We start from the raw sequence: 20,517 nt of genomic DNA, 5'->3' as shown, positions 1-20,517 counted from the left end.
TATTGAAAAAACTGGACAGCAAATACATCCATTTGTTTGGTTTCTAAACCTTTCATATAGGTTAAAAACCTTACTGAAGAAATGGCTGCTCAGGATGAAAGCATTGCAAAATTAACCAAGGAGAAAAAAGCCCTCCAAGAGGCACACCAACAGACCCTTGATGACCTGCAAGCAGAGGAGGACAAAGTCAACACTCTGACCAAAGCAAAGTCTAAGCTGGAACAACAAGTGGATGATGTGAGTGAAGCCGACGATGCAGACTCTCAAGGGGTTTCACTTAATCAAATATATTAATATAATATAATTTGCTGTTCCTTTTATTTAGCTTGAAGGTTCATTGGAGCAAGAAAAGAAACTCCGTATGGACCTTGAGAGAGCCAAGAGAAAGCTTGAGGGTGATCTGAAACTAGCCCAGGAATCCATAATGGATCTGGAAAACGACAAGCAACAATCAGATGAGAAGATAAAAAAGTAAGATTGTATTCTGTAAAATGTATATCCTAAAGAAACTTTGGACATTTCAACAAAAGAACAACCATGTAAAAAAATATAAATAAAAAACAATTATATATAGTGAAAAGTGTTGAATTTAAATCAAGGAAAGTAATGTTCTGGTCACCTTGTTACAAAAAGGATATTGCTTGTCACATGCAGACAGTCTGAAATAATTGAATCAATTCAGTCTTGAACAAAGAAGACTACGTGGTGATCTGGTTCAAGCATTCCAAATTCTAAAAGGTATTGACAATGTTGACCCAGGGGACTTTTTCAACCTGAAAAAGAAACAAGGAACAGGGATCATAAATGTAAATTGATAAAGGAGCATTCAGAACAGAAAAAAGGAGGCTCTTTTTTACACAGAGAATTGTGAGGGTCTGGAACCAACTCCCCAGTAATGTTGTTGAAGCTGACACCCTGGGATCCTTCAAGAAGCTGCTTGATGAGATTCTGGGATCAATAAGCTACTAACAACCAAACGAGCAAGATGGGCCGAATGGCTTCCTCTCGTTTGTAAACTTTCTTATGTTCTTATGTTCTTTTGTTCTTATATATATATATATATATATTTTACTTTAAAGGAAGGACTTTGAAACAAGTCAACTGCTGAGCAAAATTGAAGATGAACAAGCTTTGGGTGCTCAACTTCAAAAGAAGATTAAGGAGCTTCAGGTATTGTGTGAAGATCAAAATCTTTTAATTAACAGATGAGAAATTATTAGAAATGTTTAATCCATCTGCTCAATATTCCATGTTCTAGGCACGCATTGAAGAACTTGAAGAAGAAATCGAGGCCGAACGAGCGTCTCGGGCAAAGATTGAAAAGCAGAGAGCTGATCTTTCCAGGGAACTTGAAGAGATCAGTGAAAGGCTTGAGGAAGCTGGTGGTGCAACTGCAGCTCAGATTGAAATGAACAAGAAACGTGAAGCTGAGTTTCAGAAGCTCAGACGAGACCTAGAGGAGTCCACTCTGCAGCATGAAGCTACTGCCGCTGCTCTTCGCAAAAAGCAAGCCGACAGCGTGGCGGAACTGGGAGAACAGATTGACAACCTCCAGCGTGTGAAACAGAAGCTTGAGAAAGAAAAAAGTGAATATAAAATGGAACTTGATGACCTCTCCAGCAACATGGAATCTGTAGCCAAATCCAAGGTAAACAGCACAAGTTTGTGCTCTAATATACAATAAAAAATTGAGTTATTGTACACTAATCTTTTTCAACTTTTAATTAAAGGCAAACCTGGAAAAGATGTGTCGTTCTCTGGAGGACCAATATAGTGAAATTAAGACGAAGAATGATGAGAATATCCGTCAGATCAATGACATCAGTGCTCAAAGAGCCCGTCTCCTGACAGAGAATGGTATGCTTTTACTGCAGTTACTGCATGATGTTATTCTACATGTTGTAAAGGAAGGACTGTTTTTAAATAGCTATGAATATTTTTACTTCAGGTGAATTCTCTCGCCAACTGGATGAGAAAGAATCTTTAATTTCTCAGCTCACAAGAGGAAAACAGGCTTTCACTCAGCAAATTGAGGAGCTCAAGAGGCACATGGAGGAAGAAACAAAAGTAATACATGTCTCCTTCCTTTATATATATATAGTGTGTTTGTCTTGCACTGTTTTTAAATTGCATTTGTAACATTTTTGTCATTCTAGGCCAAGACTGCCCTGGCTCATGGTGTGCAATCTGCCCGCCATGACTGTGACCTGCTTCGTGAGCAATATGAGGAGGAGCAGGAAGCCAAGGCTGAGCTGCAGCGTGCAATGTCAAAGGCTAACAGTGAGGTGGCTCAGTGGAGATCAAAATACGAAACTGATGCTATCCAGCGCACAGAGGAGCTTGAAGAAGCAAAGTAAATAATCATAGTTAACTTACAACTTTATATTCATTTAAATTCTTTCATTCTTTTAACCCTTTCTTTACTTGAAAACTTTTCCCAGGAAAAAGCTAGCACAACGTCTTCAAGATGCTGAGGAACACATTGAGGCTGTGAACTCAAAGTGTGCCTCTCTGGAAAAAACAAAACTGAGACTCCAGGGTGAAGTTGAAGATCTCATGGTTGATGTAGAAAGAGCAAATGCACAAGCCTCTGCTCTCGACAAGAAGCAGAGAAACTTCGACAAGGTACCCAAAAGATGTTTATTACAAAGACAGATTGGTCTCAAACATACGTTGATGAGTAGATCAATGTGTTTTACAGGCACGAATGATCATTAATGCCCAGTAAAACAGACAATGGGTTCTCTCTTAATTCCAGAAATGATCCCCTTGTACATGTATTAAAAAAGACTCTCACACTAATCACTTCAATCTGCAGGTGTGATTGAATAGTTTTCCATTTAGTATAATTGTGTACCTGTTTGTTTCACTGGCTAACATGCTGTTTTAGAAGGAGCATGAACTTCTTGATTGTTTTAGGTTGTTAAGAATGATGACAAACTAAAAAAAAAAAAAAAGCTGTGTACCTGGAGAACCGCAACCAGAGAGCCATTGGCAAACTCAGACCACAACATGGTCTCATTTGAAATATTTTTTAAAACCCCAAAAGTAATGACTAAAGCTAAGGTTTACAATTTTAGAAAAGCAAACTACGAAGGTATGAAACAGAGACTAACAGAAGTAGATTGGAGTAAAATAGAGAAAACATCCACAGAAAAAGGATGGCTGTTTTTTAAAAATGTAGTACTAGAGGCGCAAAACAATTACATCCCAAAAGTAGACAAATCTAAATCTAAAACAAAATGGCCAAAATGGTTTAATAGATCAATTTAAAAAATATTCAACGAAAAAAGGCACTTTACAGAGCATTTAAAAGGGACCAAAAACAAAGTACACAGAAAGAGTACTTGGAACTGCAAACACAAGTCAAAAAGGAAGTTAGGAAAGCCAAGAGAGACAGAGAAATTAAAATTGCTAAGGGGGCTAAAAACAATTCCAAAATGTTTTTCCAATATTATAACAGCAAGAGAACATTCAAAGAGGAGGTTAAATGTCTAAGAGACACAAATGGCAAAATCATAGATGAAGAAAAAAAAAATAGCAAATATATTAAATGATTACTCTTCACAGGTTTTTACAAAGGAGGACATGGACAACATGCCCGACATGTCAACCTGTTCCTATCCAATTTTAAATAACTTTAGCATAACAGAGGCAGAAGTGTTAAAGGGACTAAGAGCTCTTAAAATAAACAAATCCCCTGGGCCAGATGAGATCCTCCCAGTAGTACTCAAAGAAATGAAAGAAGTTATTTACAAACCGCTAACCAAGATCATGCAACAGTCTCTTGACACAGGGGTTGTACCGACAGACTGGAAAATAGCAAACGTAATACCGATCCACAAAAAGGGAGACAAAACCGAGCCAGGTAACTACAGACCAATAAGCCTGACTTCTATTATATGTAAACTTATGGAAACTATAATAAGATCCAAAATGGAAAATTACTTATATGGTAACAATATCCTGGGAGACAGCCAGCATGGTTTTAGGAAAGGGAGATTGTGTCTAACTAACCTGCTTGACTTTTTTGTGGATGCAACATTGAAAATGGATAACTGCAAAGCATACAACATGGTCTATTTAGATTTCCAGAAAGCTTTTGACAAAGTCCTGCATAAAAGATTAATTCTCAAACTGAACGCAGTAGGGATTCAAGGAAATGCATGCACATGGATTAGGGAGTGGTTAACAGGTAGAAAACAGAAAGTACTGATTAGAGTAGAAACCTCGAAATGGAGTGAGGTAACCAGTGGTGTACCACAGGGATCAGTATTAGGTCCTCTGCTATTCCTAATCTACATTAATGATATAGATTCTAGTATAGTAAACAAACTTGTTAAATTTGCAGATGACACAAAAATAGGAGGCGTGGCAAACACTGTTGAAGCAGCAAAGTTCATTCAAAATGATCTAGACAGCATTCAGAAATGGGCAGACACATGGCAAATGACATTTAATAGAGAAAAGTGTAAAGTATTGCATGCTGGCAATAAAAATGTGCATTATAAATATCATATGGGAGATAGTGAAATTGAAGAAGGGAACTATGAAAAAGACCTAGGCGTTTATGTTGACTCCGAAATGTCTTCTTCTAGACAATGTGGGGAAGCTATAAAAAAGGCCAACAAGATGCTCGGATATATTGTGAGAAGTGTTGAATTTAAATCAAGGGAAGTAATGTTAAAACTCTACAATGCATTAGTAAGACCTCACCTAGAATATTGTGTTCAGTTCTGGTCACCTCGTTACAAAAAGGACATTGCTGCTCTAGAAAGAGTGCAAAGAAGAGCAACCAGAATTATCCCAGGTTTAAAAGGCATGTCGTATGCAGACAGGCTAAAATAATTGAATATATTCAGTCTTTAACAAAGAAGACTACGCTGCGATCTGATTCAAACATTCAAAATCCTAAAAGCTATAGACAGTGTCAACCCAGGGGACTTCTTTGACCTGAAAAAAGAAACAAGGACCAGGGGTCACAAATGGAGATTAGATAAAGGGGCATTCAGAACAGAAAATAGGAGGCACTTTTTTACACAGAGAATTGTGAGGGTCTGGAACCAACTCCCCAGTAATGTTGTTGAAGCTGACACCTTGGGATCCTTCAAGAAGCTGCTTGACGAGATTCTGGGATCAATAAGCTACTAACAACCAAACGAGCAAGATGGGCTGAATGGCCTCCTCTCGTTTGTAAACTTTCTTATGTTCTTATGTTCTTATGTATAGGCAATACAACCAAAGCACCACAAACACATTGCTTTGCTTCATAAAAAGGCCCCTATTGCATTCCTGGCTCAAACTCTCCAAACATCTTCTCAATTTTCTTAAATTGTTCTCTAATATATATATAATTATGAAATTCCTACATAAAAGAGAAGGAGACATTTCTTCAGACAGAGAGTGGTGAGGGGATGGCATGGACTACCTAGTCATGTTGTTGAGGCAGAATTACATGGATCCTTTAAGACCAAACTTGAGAAAGTTCTGAGATCAATCAGCTACTAGGAATATTAATAGAAATCTACTGATGTATATTTATGACACATATTCATTCAGGTTCTAGCGGACTGGAAGCAGAAATTTGAAGAAGGCCAGACAGAGCTGGAGGCTGCACAGAAAGAGGCTCGCTCTCTCAGCACTGAGCTTTTCAAGATGAAGAACTCCTATGAAGAAGCTTTGGACCAACTTGAAACCCTTAAACGGGAGAACAAGAATTTACAGCGTAAGCCCCCTTGCGTTGCATGCCGCAGGGTATTTACCTTGACGTTACTTACTAAAACATATCTTGCATTACATCTACCTGCCCCAGCAAGTAAAACCAGGGACACCCCTCAATGAAAAAGAAGAAACAAATGGCCTTGGCACAAACTGCCTCGCAGACTGGTCCCTGGATAGGTAGATGAGGCAGGGGGCATTATGTGTGAGGCTGTATTTTATCGTGGTCATCGCACAGTATAGGATTCCAGGGGGATTTATCGAATGCTGTGTAATACGTACTTCCCTGTGAAAATCCCCATTTCTGAAGGAATAATGTCAATATTTTTTAGCACTTACATACATACACATACAATGATACAGCAAAGGTTTGCTTTACTGACACGCTATTGGTCACATATAGGAACCTGGCAGCCTGTTTAGTTTGTTTCCAGTAAATGAAAAGTATTTAACTATGTAAGAATATTTGTTGTATAATGACTGTAAAGAAATATGATAATTTTGAATGCGAAGCTGTTCTTTTTTAGATTTGTTGGTGATGCGATGAGGTTTGGTGAACTTCACACTTTCGAGAAGCCTGGAATCTTGTATGGTACTAATTGTGTGAGAATATTGGATGATGAGACAACATGTAGAGACAACAATATTAACTGCTGCTGTTTTAAGTAAAATCTGTGATATTTGTCAATTACAGAAGATGTAAGAAACTAACCTTTAGACTACACTATTTTCTTAAACTTCAGGGCAGTTTCCTAACAGCAGCTTGAGAATAGTACAACTTCTTATCATGTCAACACAATGACCCTCTACACAATAACCCTCAAGTCAATTAAATAAATCTCCCTTTGAATTCAATAGGATTTGTTTGTGCTTGATGAAATGCTGAATACGCTCCTAACTATAAACACTGTTAACTGAATTTGGTTTATAGCGTGACATTTCATATCAGCAACACCTGCATAGGCTTTGACGTCATGTAATTCTCTATAAACCACACGAGTCCTGAGTTTGATATCAAACAGTGCAAATAACATGTTTTGACATCTGAATACCATTTACCATTTTTAACCAATTTGTTACTCAGTATCCTGCACTAAAAACTGTAGTGTGTCATTCCCGGCTGTAGGAGCCAGCAGCGTTATAGTCGACACATGTTTTACAGTGCTCTGATGTGCTCAGAACCTGCAATCAATCTGATATTATATATTAAAACCACCCAGTTAAATCTTGGATTCTGATATTAACAACATTCTTCATCTTCTTTATCTTGTAGAGGAGATCTCTGATCTGACTGAACAGATTGGTGAGGGTGGGAAGGTTATTCATGAGCTGGAGAAGTCAAAGAAGCAGATTGAAACTGAAAAGTCAGAAATCCAAACTGCCTTGGAGGAAGCAGAGGTAATTCTTTAGAAACACACACCTTCTCATCTCCATTTTATGCATATCTCTCTCATTTTCATTCTCTCTATAATTTATAAGGCAAAAGAACAAGATCAATAGTGTTGAGTTTAACATACACAAATGTAGGAATGGGCTGTATGACTTCAGTCAAAGAACTGAAATAGTGTTCATTAAAAGAGCCATTTAGGAAGGTGTCTCTGACACTTCTGAGTTACTGTACTTTCCAAACATATGGCAGACAATCTGTTTTATAAGCAGGGATTCGGGTCTGCATGTCCACATGAGGTCTACAATTTTGATTTGTCTATCAAAAATGGCAATTTTCAAGTGCTTCAAAAAGGTATTTCATGATCACCTGGTAACCAAAAATGGCAATTTGAGTGCTCCCAACTCAAAACTGTACCAGTATTTTATGATCACCTGGTAACCAAAACAACAATGGCTGTCATCCCAGATATAAAATAATAGATCACATGGTGCAGTACAATGCAGTCTCTCGGCTGCCAATCGTTTACAATTATTGGGTATAAATCAGTAACAGTCAGTGTGATTTAATATAGAACCTGTCATGATCAAACCTATTCATATTTTCCAAGTTATTATTTGTTTTACCTTTGTTTATTCGTTTGATATGAAATCATTTTGATTTCACCTTTTCCTCAGAAATGTGTCATACCTGCATTGCATTGTGGGGTTGTAGTCCTAGGCAAGATGTAATCTCTGATTAAACTCGAAGAAGAAATACATATCCCAGTTTCCACAGCTCTAGCTCTTCAGTTAGGGCCACAGAAAGGTCATGTTTACATGACAAATCAGTCACAAATGGAGATTAGATAAAGGGGCATTCTGAACAGAAAATAGGAGGCACTTTTTTACACAGAGAATTGTGAGGGTCTGGAACCAACTCCCCAGTAATGTTGTTGAAGCTGACACCCTGGGATCCTTCAAGAAGCTGCTTGATGAGATTCTGGGATCAATAAGCTACTAACAACCAAACTAGCAAGATAGGTCAAATGGCCTCCTCTCGTTTGTAAACTTTCTTATGTTCTTATGTGTCTCTGACCCCTATTAGTTCCTTATGGAGGACAATTTGCTACATGTTTTATAAACAGGTCCACAGGTCTGCATGAAGACTACACGTTAAAGCACAGACACAAATAGGTTGTTTCCTGAGTAAACAGTATTAAATTAGAATGGTCATATTAGACTGCTCACAAAGCAAGTATCCCATAATAAAACACTACCAGTATACCTTGCATGATCAGCTAGCAGCTACAACAATATGCATTTTACAGAGCTGTGTAAAATAATAGCTCGTTGGGGCTATTTAATAACTGTACTCTTTTCTTACTGTTTATTTTTGTATATATTTTTTTCTGTATGTAAAGCGCTTTGAATTGTATTGTATATGAATTGCGCTATATAAATAAAGGTTTATTATTATTATTATTATTATTATTATTATTATTATTATTATTATTATTATTATTATTATTATTATCATTATTGTCATTTTCAATATATATATATATATATATATATATATATATATATATATATGCTCACTATTATCACGTTATCCGTTTGCATGTGCTACTGTTCTCAGCAAATATATTTCAAATAACTGACAGAAACATTTAAAAAAGATATCCATGCAATCAATTACTATAGGAGCAGTATCGTGTAAGTACAATTATTTTAAATTAAATGTTGTTTACCTTGTATAATTGGTGATGACTTCAGCATGCTGTCATGTTTTTAGGTACGATAGTGCAAAACAGGCATAGCAAATTCAGGCATAGCACTAGTTGAATCAATGTATGTTTTTAACAACTTTTATAATACATGTTTTTTATAGGCCTCGTTGGAGCATGAGGAGTCAAAGATTCTTCGCGTCCAGCTTGAGCTGAACCAGGTGAAGTCTGAGGTTGACAGAAAGATCGCTGAGAAAGACGAGGAGCTTGAACAGCTGAAGAGAAACAGTCAGAGAGTGATCGACTCTATGCAGAGCACTCTTGACTCTGAAGTCAGGAGCCGCAATGAAGCTCTAAGAGTGAAAAAGAAGATGGAGGGAGACCTGAATGAAATGGAAATTCAGCTGAGTCACGCCAACCGCCAAGCAGCTGAAGCTCAGAAACAACTGAGGAACGTCCAAGGTCAACTCAAGGTGCGGACTGTTTCTGTCATTGCAGCTATTAAAGTACACTTCCATTGTCTTAAAAATGTCCCTAATGATTTTACTGATTTCTGTGTTTTGTCCAGGATGCCCAACTGCACCTTGACGATGCTCTCCGAGGACAGGAAGACATGAAGGAACAGCTCGCCATGGTGGAACGCAGGAACACCCTGATGCAGGCTGAAATTGAAGAGATGAGGGCTGTCCTGGAACAGACAGAGAGAGGCCGCAAAGTGGCTGAACAGGAGCTCCTTGATGCCAGTGAGCGTGTGCAGCTGCTGCACTCCCAGGTTGGAAGATTTTGTTTCCCACCTAGTTTCTAAATTCTTGTTCTTTTTATATTTATCAGTTTTCTTCAACTTACAACCTATACCTTGACAGAATACCAGTCTCATCAACACCAAGAAGAAGCTTGAGAATGACATTTCCCAGCTGCAAGGTGAGGTAGAGGATGCCATCCAAGAAGCAAGAAATGCAGAAGAAAAAGCCAAGAAATCTATTACTGATGTGAGTCACAGTGTCTGTCCGTATGTCTGTCTGCCTGCTTGACTTCTAGCTTAGCCAGAATTTACTTAATTCTTTGTCTACCTCACTGATTATGACCATCTATTCAACACACCAGTGTAAGGTATACATTTCTGATTCTGGCTGTGGCCACTTTTACTAACTAATATAGTGTTTAGGGTCAGAGCTCCACCATCAAGCGATTGCGTTTAGCTCCAGTGGCTGAATCCCTTACAATCCCCCACTACTGCTGCTACAGTTCTAAATCATTTCATTCCATTCATATATTTTATTCAAATATCAGGCTGCCATGATGGCAGAGGAGCTCAAGAAGGAACAGGACACCAGCTCTCACCTGGAGAGAATGAAGAAGAACATGGAGCAGACAGTGAAGGACCTGACCCACCGTCTGGATGAGGCTGAGCAGCTGGCCATGAAGGGTGGAAAGAAACAGCTCCAGAAACTGGAGACCAGGGTGAGCTGAACATGCAGACTAATAATTCCCTTGTACAAGAAACTGAACTGGGTTTAATATTTACAATAATTTCCAGGTGCGCGAGCTGGAAAATGAGCTTGAAGCTGAGCAAAGACGTAGTGCTGAGTCAGTTAAAGGAGTCCGGAAATATGAAAGAAGGGCCAAGGAGCTCTCCTACCAGGTAATACACCAGCTTCTGAAAGTTCTAATGAAGTCTCAGCATTGCATTATCAGGTTTAGACATTTATTATTATTATTATTATTATTATTATTATTATTATTATTATTATTATTATTATTATTATTATTATTATTATTATTAATGGTGAACGATAGGTTTCCTAGAAACATCAGTGTTTTACAGTCTTATTACACACGGTGGTGGCACAAGTGTATAGTAAGATTGCCCTGTACAATAAGTAGAGCACTGTGTAAGTAGAGCACAAAATGACAGATGCTTTCTTTTCAAATGGGCTTTTATTCAGCAGGCCTTTCTGTCGCACATAGACCACAGCTATGCCTGCTACTCAGGTTACAAGACTAATGGACAACAATTCAAAGGGCATAATAATAGGAGCATGCTATAGACCACGGGTCACAAACGCATTAGCTGCTGTTTACAGTTAAACAGCGATCATGAGAATTTTTTTTTAAAAAGTTTAATCAAACATTAGGTAATAAAATGCTGGCGATGCAAATTATGTAGTGCCACATAGTAGTACAACTGCTGAAACTGAAATTGACAGCACGGAGGCACATGTGAATGCAACTTATTTCAATTATACAGCAGTATGCAAAATAAAAAAAACCTGTTGAGTACACGTGGCTGTAAAATAAGCGCATTATTAAATGTGAAAAGAAAATGTTTATGGCAAGCTTGTCGTCTATTCCACTTCTACCATTATTTACACTGTGTACTGTTTGGCATGTTAACTTTATTTCCTGGTATGTGTGGTTTAGTTCATCTTACATACAAAGCTTAACATGACCAATGGAATAATCCAATCAATTATATATTTTTTATACTAACATTGCAAATCAAGTTTTACAGCAGTTATTTGATGCATCTGTAAAGTATTGTTCTCTTCAACTTTGTGTTTTATTATTATTATTCCACATCATTGCACAGACTGCACATAAGTAAACAGAAAATTCAAATACACTGTCAATTAGTGAGAAGTCTATTTATTATTATTATTTATTTATTAGCAGATGCCCTTATTCACGGCGACTTACAAGATATCACATTATTTTTACATACAATTACCCATTTATACAGTTGGGTTTTTACTGGAGCAATCTGGGTAAAGTACCTTGCTCAAGGGTACAACAGCAGTGTCCCCCACCTGGGATTGAACCCACGACTCTCTGGTCAAGAGTCCAGAGCCCTAACCACTACTCCACTTATATAAGTGTATAATATATTTAAAATGTGATCATATTTGGAAATATTTGCTTTAACAATAGAGGATGCTGCAAATACAAGATGGTTTGCAAACCTAAAACTTACACAGAGAAACCTACAATGGAAAATACCATTGCATATGTATACAGATATTTTAACTCTGCAATCGAAGTAAAAAAAATAACAATGGAAATTACAAACAAAAAAACTACTTTTTAAGTGACAGTAAGAGCTGATAAAGCCGAAAAAGACATTGTCAGGTAAGACCAACACAGCGCTCTTACTTCACCCATGTTCTGACCAGGCTTTCCAGCACACGCTGCTTAACTGGTACAGTAGGTGTGTTCACTTCAGACAACATAGGTAGTCACCACCACTGGGCAGTTCAGTGGGTTGCTGAGGATTCAAAATTTCTCTGAAACAGCCCAATACAGTAGATATCATTTACAAGTTTTGAAAAGTCACTGCCCTTTGTGATTAAAACCAAAACAACTGTAGTAATGACTGCTGACTATGTGACATATGTTAGGGCATTGTTACAGAAATTATCAGTGCAACTGTATACGGGATGTTTGATCATCTTTTATCGGTTAAAACCAAAAATCAGAAGCCCTACTATAATATATAATATATAATATACTATAATGCACAGTTGGGGGTACATTATTCCTGATAATAATAATAATAATAATAATAATAATAATAATAATAATAATAATAATAATAATCAAATGAAAATAAATAAACACATACATACATAAATTAATAAATAAATAAATAAATAAATAAATCTTTATTTTATTGTCTACAGGCTGAAGAAGACAAGAAGAATGTGGCCAGACTCCAGGATCTGGTTGATAAGCTGCAACTGAAAGTGAAGGCTTACAAGAGGCAGGCTGAGGAAGCTGTAAGTGACACTTTTTTTGGTTTTGTTATTCCCCTTATTTAGGACATTGTTGTTTTCTTGAATTACTACTTAACCCTACTTAGCATAAATTACTTTGTCAGACTTCAGACAATCCACCAAAATGCAATGCGTTAGCTCTATAAAGCTGTGTGATGTTTTGTTATGGAATGTTTTTCTTTTTTTCTGGCTGGAGAATCGCTGATCTAAACTACAAAGCTTACCTGAATTAATAAATCGCCCGAAATGTTCATAAACCAAAAATAAATTAACAAGGTATTTACTCTAGTGAACTGTCTATGGGAGAAACTTCAGGGATAACTCTCCAATCAAAATGCATTTCATACACCCCATGCCAAAAGAGACTTTTTTTATGAGGTGCAGCATTTCAGTAGCTATGGTTTCGATTTTCGAATTCCATAGCTTCGAAGTGCACAAATTACTGAAAGCATACTAAATATCTCTACACAACTGTAACAGGGCAATGTTACATACGTGGGTTGTCAGCGAATAATACTGAGACAGATACAGAGCATTGGGTGTTGACATGCCGCACAGGTGTGCAGATTTAATTACAACACAGGTGCTGCCACTAGGGTACCAGCAGTGGTAGCCCTAGTGTCACATTTAACACTAGAACCTCATTGTTTATTCTACTACCTAGAACCGCCGCAGCAGTCATGTTGACGGGTACATTTTAAACCACTTCGATATGAAAATGAAAGATAAACTATCAGATACAACTCAAAAGATGTATTCATGAACATCATATGTAATATTTGCATAGCAGAAACACCATATTAAATGAAAAAATAACATAAAAGTAACATAAAAACATACTTCAAAGTAGCCCCCATATTAGCACAATCCACACAGATGTAACGCTTATCAACTTCTTGTGTGCATTTACCACATACTGCTCTTTCACCTTGGGCATAGATATCAGAAGTTGTATTTTTATTGCATTTAGTTACCTGGCTTTGTATTCTGTTGTGTGTGTCACTTGGTGCGCACTGTATCCAGGTTGAACTGCACTTCCCTGCCGCTTTGCAGTTTTCTTATTGAAATATTTCTGCCAAAGCTCCATGACTAGCATCAAGATGAAATCTCTCCTACTGATATTTTCCCCGGTGCATTCCTTGTACAAAATGAAGGAATTGATGGCTGCCATGTCCAGTACATATTAAAAATACAGCAACTGGACATCAGTGATTGCTTTCACTGAGTATTAAGTTTAGCGCAGATGTTGGAAACTGTCTTCTCGCTTTGTTTACTGTTCCAACCAGGCTGTTTTGCTAATTACAGTGAAATAAAAAAAAAATTGTCATTGGTAACATTTATCCCTTTTCCTAAGTATGGTTAAATCAGCCTAAACCACATTGTCACCCAGTCTCTGACCAGCTGGGCGAGTTTCATCTTTGCACAGGTAGGGGTAGGATCCGCTGCCAGCCAAAACCTGATCCCAAATTTGACAGGTTTGTTTGATATGTATTGTGTCCAGTGACACCGTGCTTTTGTCAGAAACAGCTGCGTGTCCATGTAATGTTTTATGTTTAGCTTGAAGCACGCAGTGCTGTTTTCAATTAAGTTGTACCAAATTTCTGATTACAAGGTAAATATATCTGTAGTTGCTCTCAAATCAAAATGCAAAAATATCAAGATTTCTCAAAAAATTCTTGTAATAGTAATGTTATAAGACTGCAGACTATATATGCTCATGTAGACAGCCAGACGGCAGTTCTCCAAGGAATTGATAGGATTACAATAGATATTAGGACAACACATATCAAGACTTCAAGAGCAATGTTCTATTCAAATACATACTGCTGTAAACTCAGTGGAGGTAGAAGTAACAAACTGGCTTGTATACATATAAAAATAGTATTGTAGGTTATATTAACAATAAAAGCATTTAGTGTAATAAGCCGTCACAATAACAACTTTTGGCGGTTCTAGGTAAAAGTGCTTATAACTTTTATTTTTGTGATTCTGACTTTCAGATGCCGTCAGGGTATTTAGTACATGCATTTAGGAAAAGTCATGAACAGACAACCGCGTATCTTTCACACACGCAGAGTAATTTAAATTTTAAAAGTGAAAATAAATTTAAAGAAAACAAAGCTAAAAATAAAAGTTTGCCACACAAGGCGAGCACTTGCCTCACTGAAAGAACCGTCCCACTTCAGGAACCCACTACACTACACAAACCCTCTCTATACAGTTTGGGATCAACATCCCTTAAACTGACCTATTTCTGAGCTCCCGGAGTCCCGGCATCCTCACGGTGACTCCGGCTTCTTCAAACGGCTTTTTCAAAAGGCCTCGGCTGGGCAATGCCTTCACGAGCAGTGTCTTGCAGTGGAAGGGTTTTGTGTAGTAGTTCTCTCCAACACAGCAAGATTTTGCTCAGTGCCCATCTGTATGGCTATGGCCGTGCAGTAGCCCCCCCAGCCAATCAAGACCTCCTGATCAACTCCGCACCGGGAGAGCCTACCTGCTCAATTAGTTGCCTAGCGACGCATCTCCTGTTGCGTGTCTCAGAGCTTCCAAAAAGGCCTATATGCACTCAAGAACCAGCGACAGGGTCTCCCTGTCACAATAACCTAGAAGGCTCAAGGCTTACTAACCCAAAATATATACACTGCTGTGCAAAAGTCTTAGACGTGTTGCATTTTTCTACTCTGATGTATTATGAGCATCAACAATTTACTCAAAGGCTCCACTAGTGTTTTCTACTATTAGAACAACCTTGACTTGCATAAAGAAGGAAAAATATTGAGTTAAATAGCTCGTTTCATTCGATTTTCAAAGTGTGGTATCCAAAGCATAATCAACAAGTACAGATAAACATCATCTGTAATTGACAAACCCAGGACTGGAAGACCCAAAAAGCTGTCTAACAAAGATGAGCAACACTTGAAGATAATATCTTTAAGGACTAGAAAGAAGACAAGTGTTGAATTAACAACAGAACTGGCAGAAGGCACAGGTGTCATTGTCCATCCATCAAAGTCCAAAGCACCTTTGCCCATTGTTCCCTCGTCCAATCCCTTCTGTGTTCTTGTGCATATTTTAGCCTTTTAGTCTTGTTCCCCTTTCTTAACAGAGGTAATGGTACTGCAACACATCCTTTAAGTCCTGATTTCAATAGTAACTTTTGTACTATTGATTTGAAGGTGTCAATGGGATAACAGGAGAAGACAATCCCTCGAACAACACACTTCTTTACACTGATTCTCATAAAGAAAATGATCCATCAAACAATTTGGTGTAAAATCAAAACCATGCATGGTAGATGGCTAACCTTGTAAGAAGTGCAGCCGCATGGCGTGCAGGGTGAGTCACACAGTGCAGCTTCACTTCCTGGCTGTGCGAAGTAGGACGGTCTTTGCTGGGAACTCCGAAGGGAGCGTCGCATTGTCTCTGGAGCGTCCATGGATTAGGGTGGCAAAACCGTCAGGGACTGTTTCTCCTCATAGCGCCATAGCGAACCCTGCTTGCCAGGCGCCCAGTGAGCTGCATGGCTGGCCTTTGTCCTCCAGAGGTCGGTAGGTCGTTGACATCCACTCTCAAGTTCCTGGGTGAAAAAGGAAGCTGACTCTGTCTTGGGTTTGGAGGATGCTGCTGAACCTTGTGGGGAATTGCTGCAGTGAGGGGGAAAGCAATTGGGCGTTCCACATTGGGAGGAAATCGGGGGTAAAATAATAATTGGACACCTAAATGAAAATAAATAAACATGCATGGTATTTATTCAATTCATTCTGATTCTAGTTCCTGAAGGTTGTGGCTTCCGCTCGTAATATTACAGTTTTTAGGTAGGAGATCACTAATTGCATTTATGAGGACAAGGAAAATTGTTCAGTATATTTTTAAATTTTTTTATTCAAACTAAGTTATCGTAGAGTATACTTCATCATACTCTTCAGACCTTTAGCATTTTAGAAAGGTATAATATTGTACTTTAGTGGATATTTGCAATGATACAAGCCCTAAGTCATGGCAGGCGGACCATGAAAAGTGTAGAAATCTTCACAGTTTGCAAAGGATTAAACTCCTATTTGATTAGCTAAATCAGGTTTGCAGTTCTGAAACCCTTTTCAACTGTTTTAAAGTTGATTAGTTTAATAATGTTTAACTTAAAAGCATTTTTTAACAAAGCATTCTTAAAGTTTCAAAACAGTCTTTAAAGTTTTATGATAGGCGTGATTCCCTTCTCTTAGCACTTTATTTATTTGCATGTCAAAACATATTCAACATTTAAAATGGCAGCTTTACCTACTAGTTAATTTGATTTTAAGAAACTGAATTCAAATGGATACACTCTGTTTTCATTTCTACTGACTAGTGCATATTCTTCTAATTAAGTTATTTTTCCAAATGCTCCAGTGCACTCCTGAGAATGTGTTATAAACAGAAAACAAATGCAAAGTAACTGACACAATTAAAAGTGTCAGTGTGGATATACACATTCGCAAGATCTGACAGCAACACATTACTTTTCATTTTAATGCAACCCCTGGTGTATTTGATAGGCACTGGTCATCACAAGTAAACCAAATGTTCCTGTTCATTGTATTTGCCTTTCAGGAGGAACAAGCCAACACCCACCTGTCTAGGTTCAGGAAGGTGCAGCACGAGCTTGAGGAGACCGAGGAGCGCGCTGATATCGCTGAATCCCAGGTCAACAAGCTGAGGACTAAAAGCCGTGATATGGGAAAGGTAAGTTAAAAGATGAAATCTCAGTGGTAGGGATGTCACACACACACAGTTTCTGGACTACAGGCTCACTATGCCACCATGTTTTTTGATATGAGATATCTAAACAATTACTTATTACTCCAAGGAGTACCTGAAACACAGTTTACATCTCAGAACTATATTCTTGAGTGTAGTGTTACACACTATATAAAGTAGATTTCATCTAGACAATGTGGGAAAGCTATAAAAAAAAAAAGCCAACAAGATGCTCAGATATATTGTGAAAAGTGTTGAATTTAAATCAAGGGATGTAATGTTAAACATTTACAATGCATTAGTAAGACCTCATCTACAATATTGTGCTCTAGAAAGAGTGCAAAGAAGAGCAACCAGAATTATCCCGGGTTTAAAAGGCATGTCGTATGCAGGGGACTTTTTCGACCTAAAAAAAGAAACATGGACCAGGGGTCACAAATGGAGATTAGATAAAGGGGCATTCAGAACAGAAAATAGGAGGCACTTTTTTACACAGAGAATTGTGAGGGTCTGGAACCAACTCCCCAGTAATGTTGTTGAAGCTGACACCCTGGGATCCTTCAAGAAGCTGCTTGATGAGATTCTGGGATCAATAAGCTACTAACAACCAAACGAGCAAGATGGGCTGAATGGCCTCGTCTCGTTTGTAAACTTTCTTATGTTCTTATATGTTAATGAGGCCCCTAAAGGCTACTAAAACAGACCTGCTCAATCACATACTAGACATTTATCATTTTGGGAACTTTACACTGTCTAATCAAAGCTGACTGGCCTTGGGAGCATGTGCACGGACTTGTAGGCACTGTAAACCAGGACATGATATGTTAGCTATGTTCACATCCAACATGTAAGCTCATGTTTTTCATTACATTGATTAACTATATATAAACAGGAATATCTGTGTCAAGCAGTGTGTCCTGTGTAATGCTCTAGCATGTTTCTGTTTTTTAATTACTAGTTCAACAGTAAATCTGTGTTTGTGTTTTTCCTCAGTATTTAATGATACATTTATTTATTTTTCAAAAGGTTAAAGAAGCAGCAGAGTAGAAGAGCAGCAGAAGACTCAAGCTGAAATGTAGAGAGATTCATAAAATATGAATTTCACAGTGAACTAGTTCCTGTAATAGCGCTGGTAGTTTATAGTGTTGAAACAGTAATTGATTATTGTGATGTTATCGATCATGTTTTTGCATTGATTATTTTATTGCGTTGAGACATTATTATCGATAATCATATTATCATCCGTTACCCAATAGGATACAGTTGTGGGTAAAAGCAGCTCTGCATTGAAGCAGTAAGCATCACTGAACTGTCTGTGTGAGGCGTAAATGTCCTTTCACAGCAAGTTTCAGGAAACGGTACATCTTGTGGAGGAGGCTTTCACACCAGCCTATTTCTCTGTGGGTGTCCAGTGTAAATGTATTATTTAACCAATATATTATGATGTATATAAATATACATCAATATGGCAAATAACTGTTTTTATTACTGTGTTCAAAATGAACCCGTGTATGTATATTTTCCTCAGTAATAATAATGAGACATTCAGATTGTATGCTACAGGACTGCCCCTCACAGGCACCTCTGCAATGTCCAAGAAACAGGTTTCAGAAAGACAGATAGAAAAAAGACAAGAAAACAGAGGAAGATTGATCTACAGTGCTGCTAAGATAACACCCCTCGAACGACTGAGGAAATCTATCCTTTTTTATAATATGTTATTTATAACATATCCCCATTTTTATTTATTTTTTTTCTGCTGAAACTGTTCAACAGCTGATATTTTTAACCACAATTTAGAACTTGTATGAACTGGAAAGCATTTTTTCAAACACTGTTTTCTGTTTTATTGTGTATCCTATATTTTGACGTTTGAAAAGCAACCAGACAAACATAAATTTGGATGTGATATTTTAGCTTTTTTGTAAACAAGTTAGCAATAATAAGACTTGTTACATGAAATTGTATATATTTCATTTATTATACCGATGGTCATGATTATCGTGATAATTTACAGCTGATAATTGATAACAGAGTGTAATTATTGTCCAACACTAGTAGTTTTGTGAATAAAATGGCATGTGAGCATCTATTCTAAGGCTTTGTGTGTTTCTGTCTGCTAGTCTTTATTCTGCACATAAAAAATTATTTGGAAACTTGTTTTATTTATCAAACCATATATATTCCCCCTTTTTTCCACGCCCTTTAGCGTTCGTTTGTTTGGTTTCGTAACCCCGATTATGAGATTGTGTCTTTGCTTTGTATTATGGATTCATCTTCTCCAATCATAGACCAGCTCTGGGACTCAGCTGGCAGAGCCTTGTTTATTCTCGATTTTAAGGGGTATGTTTTCTCTGCCATTTCAAAACGGATCGGAATGCCATTTCAAATGCTCCGTGTCCATGTGATTGAGAATTATTTTGTGCAAGTTTTCTGAAAATCGGTGCTGTGGTTTAGGAGCTCTACAAGAAAAAGCCTTACCTCCCGTGTTGCTTTTGTTGATCCTAACAATAACCAGCAGCCTTGCATCCTGTGATCTCAGAGTGCGGTTTGGAAGACACAGGGTCAGTAACTCCTGGAAATTACTAGGTGCTAATCCATTCAGGGCCTTGTAAGTTAACAGCAAAATCTTAAAATCAATTATATACTGCACAGGGAGCCAGTGTAAAGAGGTAATATGTTCAACTTTTCTGGTTTTAGTCAGAATTCTACCGGCGGTATTCTGCCACACGTTTGGGACACCAGAAGAAAAGTGCATTACAATAATCAATTCTAGATGAAACAAAGTCATGCATTAGTCTCTCCGCATCAGATACGGAAATAATTAGTCTAATTTTGACTATATTGATCAAATGGTAAAAAGATACTTTAGTAACTTTCCTAATATGATCTTGTGACAGGGATGGCGTTGTGGTGACGTCAGGCCAGAGTCAGGAAGCAAAACACACAAGGTACTGCAGTTCAAAAAGATGCTGCACGCCGTTTATTTTAAATACAAAAATAAAATAAATATTTAAACAAAACAGACTTGCTCACAGAGCAAAATAAAAGTTTAAACAAAATAATCACAAACACAAACAATAAATAAATGATCCAGGTCAGGCTGGGCAAATCAGCTTCACTGTTCCTAGATTATTTTTGTTTGAGTTTCGTTTCTCTCCTCTCGCTCTCCCGATCCTCCTCCTCCCCGAAGTGCAGAG

General features: G+C 37.7%; 1 protein-coding gene across 1 annotated transcript in view; it reads left to right on the top strand.

The window, feature by feature from the left end:
* Positions 1-19,409, top strand: part of LOC117971076 (myosin heavy chain, fast skeletal muscle-like) — a 35,080-nt gene extending 15,671 nt beyond the window's left edge. The window contains exons 23-40 of the mRNA XM_059017578.1: positions 61-237; positions 326-471; positions 1,080-1,170; positions 1,259-1,648; positions 1,731-1,857; positions 1,949-2,067; positions 2,157-2,353; positions 2,442-2,625; positions 5,560-5,725; positions 6,992-7,116; positions 8,978-9,286; positions 9,382-9,585; positions 9,677-9,802; positions 10,104-10,274; positions 10,351-10,455; positions 12,491-12,586; positions 17,171-17,302; positions 18,344-19,409. Of these exons, the coding sequence (XP_058873561.1) occupies positions 61-237; positions 326-471; positions 1,080-1,170; positions 1,259-1,648; positions 1,731-1,857; positions 1,949-2,067; positions 2,157-2,353; positions 2,442-2,625; positions 5,560-5,725; positions 6,992-7,116; positions 8,978-9,286; positions 9,382-9,585; positions 9,677-9,802; positions 10,104-10,274; positions 10,351-10,455; positions 12,491-12,586; positions 17,171-17,302; positions 18,344-18,364 (2,886 nt within the window). The 3' untranslated portion in view covers positions 18,365-19,409. The remainder of the gene's footprint in view (positions 1-60; positions 238-325; positions 472-1,079; positions 1,171-1,258; positions 1,649-1,730; positions 1,858-1,948; positions 2,068-2,156; positions 2,354-2,441; positions 2,626-5,559; positions 5,726-6,991; positions 7,117-8,977; positions 9,287-9,381; positions 9,586-9,676; positions 9,803-10,103; positions 10,275-10,350; positions 10,456-12,490; positions 12,587-17,170; positions 17,303-18,343) is intronic.
* Positions 19,410-20,517: the final 1,108 nt, after the last annotated feature.

This window comes from Acipenser ruthenus, chromosome 57, assembly GCF_902713425.1.
Source record: "Acipenser ruthenus chromosome 57, fAciRut3.2 maternal haplotype, whole genome shotgun sequence".
Lineage (NCBI taxonomy): Eukaryota > Metazoa > Chordata > Actinopteri > Acipenseriformes > Acipenseridae > Acipenser > Acipenser ruthenus.
This window is presented reverse-complemented; position numbering and strand designations above follow the sequence as displayed.